The following is a 1,784-nucleotide window of genomic DNA, read 5'->3' on the forward strand; positions in this document are numbered from 1 at the left end:
GGGGGGGGGAAGGTAGGGAGGCCTGGGTGGATGGCGGGGGGGCGGGGGGGGCTCAGAAGTTGCTGAAGATCTCCCGCTTCTTGTTCCAGTCCATCTGCGGGGCCCTCTTGTTGACCCGCTTGGCCCGCACTTTCTCTTTGGCTTCCGCTGCCGTCGGACTCAAGTCCAGGCCGCTCTCTTCGAAAGGATCCTTTCTGCCGGGTTCTCCCACCTAAAGGAGGGGAGGGCCAGGGAAAATTAGTGCTGTGTTCTTAGAGAAACGTTTCTACACAAAATACACCCTCGTTCGCCAACAAAACATGTCCTCACCACTACACGTGTATCGGGGGGGGGGGGTTCCCAACCTGCCGACACCTTTCTTGGTGCCCACTGAGAGTTTTGGGAAAGTGGGTGGGGCTTCTGTTCAAGCAGGGCTTCTGACTGGCCACTTGAGAGTAGCCAGACAGTTTAAAATCGGATTTCAGTGGCAGTTGTCAACACTGTGTTGGTTTTATTCTTTCTCCCTCTCGTCTTTCCCAGTCTCCCACAGTGGCCAGCCAGTTCCTCTGGAGGGCCAACAAAGGGGATTAGAGGCCAAGGCCTTCCCCCGAGAACATCAGAAGAGCCCTGCTGGCTCAGACCAGTGAGGGTCCATCCAGTCCAGTATCCTGTCTCACATGGTGGCGAACCAGTTCCTCTGGAGGGCCAGCAACAGGGCAGAGAGGCCGAGACCCTTCCCCTGAGAATAACATCAGGAGAGCCCTGCTGGATCAGACCAGTGAGGGTCCCTCTAGTCCAGCATCCTGTCTCACACAGTGGCCAGCCAGTTCCTCTGGAGGGCCAACAACAGGGCAGAGAGGCTGAGACCCTTCCCCTGATAAGACCATCAGAAGAGCCCTGCTGGATCAGACCAGTGAGGGTCCCTCTAGTTCAGCATCCTGTTCTACACAGTGGCCAGCCAGTTCCTCTGGAGGGCCAACAACAGGGCAGAGAGGCCGAGACCCTTCCCCTGAGAAGAACCTCAGAAGAGCCCTGCTGGATCAGACCAGTGAGGGTCCCTCTAGTCCAGCATCCTGTCTCACAGAGTGGCCCATGAGCTCCTCTGGAGGCCCAAACAAACAGGGCATAGAGGTCGAGGCCCTCCCTTAATGTGGCCTCCTGGCACTGGGACTCGTAGGTTTAGTGCCTCTGAATGTGGAGGTTCCCCTCAGCCACCAGGGCTAGCAGCCACCGATAGACTTACGCACCATGAATCTGTCTAACCCCCTTTTAAAGCTGTCTATTTCTCCGGCCATCACTACCTCCCCTGGCAGCGAATTCCACGTTTTAATCACTCTCCGTGTAAAGAACAATTTCCTTTTACCCACCCTCAGTCAACTGCCCATCAGATCCACAATATTCCCGAAAGGCCCTTGGTGCCCGTCCTCAGACAGCTGCTGCATCTGGCAAAATCCATACAAAACCAGGAAAGCACCCCCCCACACACACATACACACACTCCACTCCACTCCAAAAGCATGGAAAGAATGCAGTAGTTTGGCCTCCAAACAACTCAAGAGCTCTTTTCTCCCCTGCAAGAGCCTGAAGCAATCGGCTATAATTCAAGCCCTCTCCGTGGTCTTTTTGTAGAAGTCTCTCTAATCAAGGCCTGCTCATTTTTCCCCTTTAAAAGAAAGGGGGAAGGGGTGTGTGTGTGCGTAAGCCTCACGGCATTTGTATATTTTCCCCTCGCATTTGAATGCAATTAAGCTTTATTAACTGGAGTTTGGAGGGGGGGGGAGAGGGAGGCTGGATATTTGCTCGCA

At 54.7% G+C, this 1,784-nt stretch overlaps 1 protein-coding gene across 1 annotated transcript in view; it reads right to left on the reverse strand.

The window, feature by feature from the left end:
- Positions 1–21: 21 nt before the first annotated feature.
- SLC9A3R2 (solute carrier family 9, subfamily A (NHE3, cation proton antiporter 3), member 3 regulator 2) overlaps positions 22–1,784 on the reverse strand; it is a gene marked incomplete at its 5' end in the record, with an annotated part of 9,097 nt that continues 7,334 nt past the window's right edge. The window contains one exon of the mRNA XM_015415601.1: positions 22–211. Coding sequence (XP_015271087.1) covers positions 53–211 — 159 coding nt within the window. The remainder of the gene's footprint in view (positions 212–1,784) is intronic.

Source organism: Gekko japonicus, unplaced genomic scaffold (genome assembly GCF_001447785.1).
Source record: "Gekko japonicus isolate JY-2015 unplaced genomic scaffold, Gekko_japonicus_V1.1 scaffold2547, whole genome shotgun sequence".
NCBI classification, from domain to species: Eukaryota; Metazoa; Chordata; class Lepidosauria; order Squamata; family Gekkonidae; genus Gekko; species Gekko japonicus.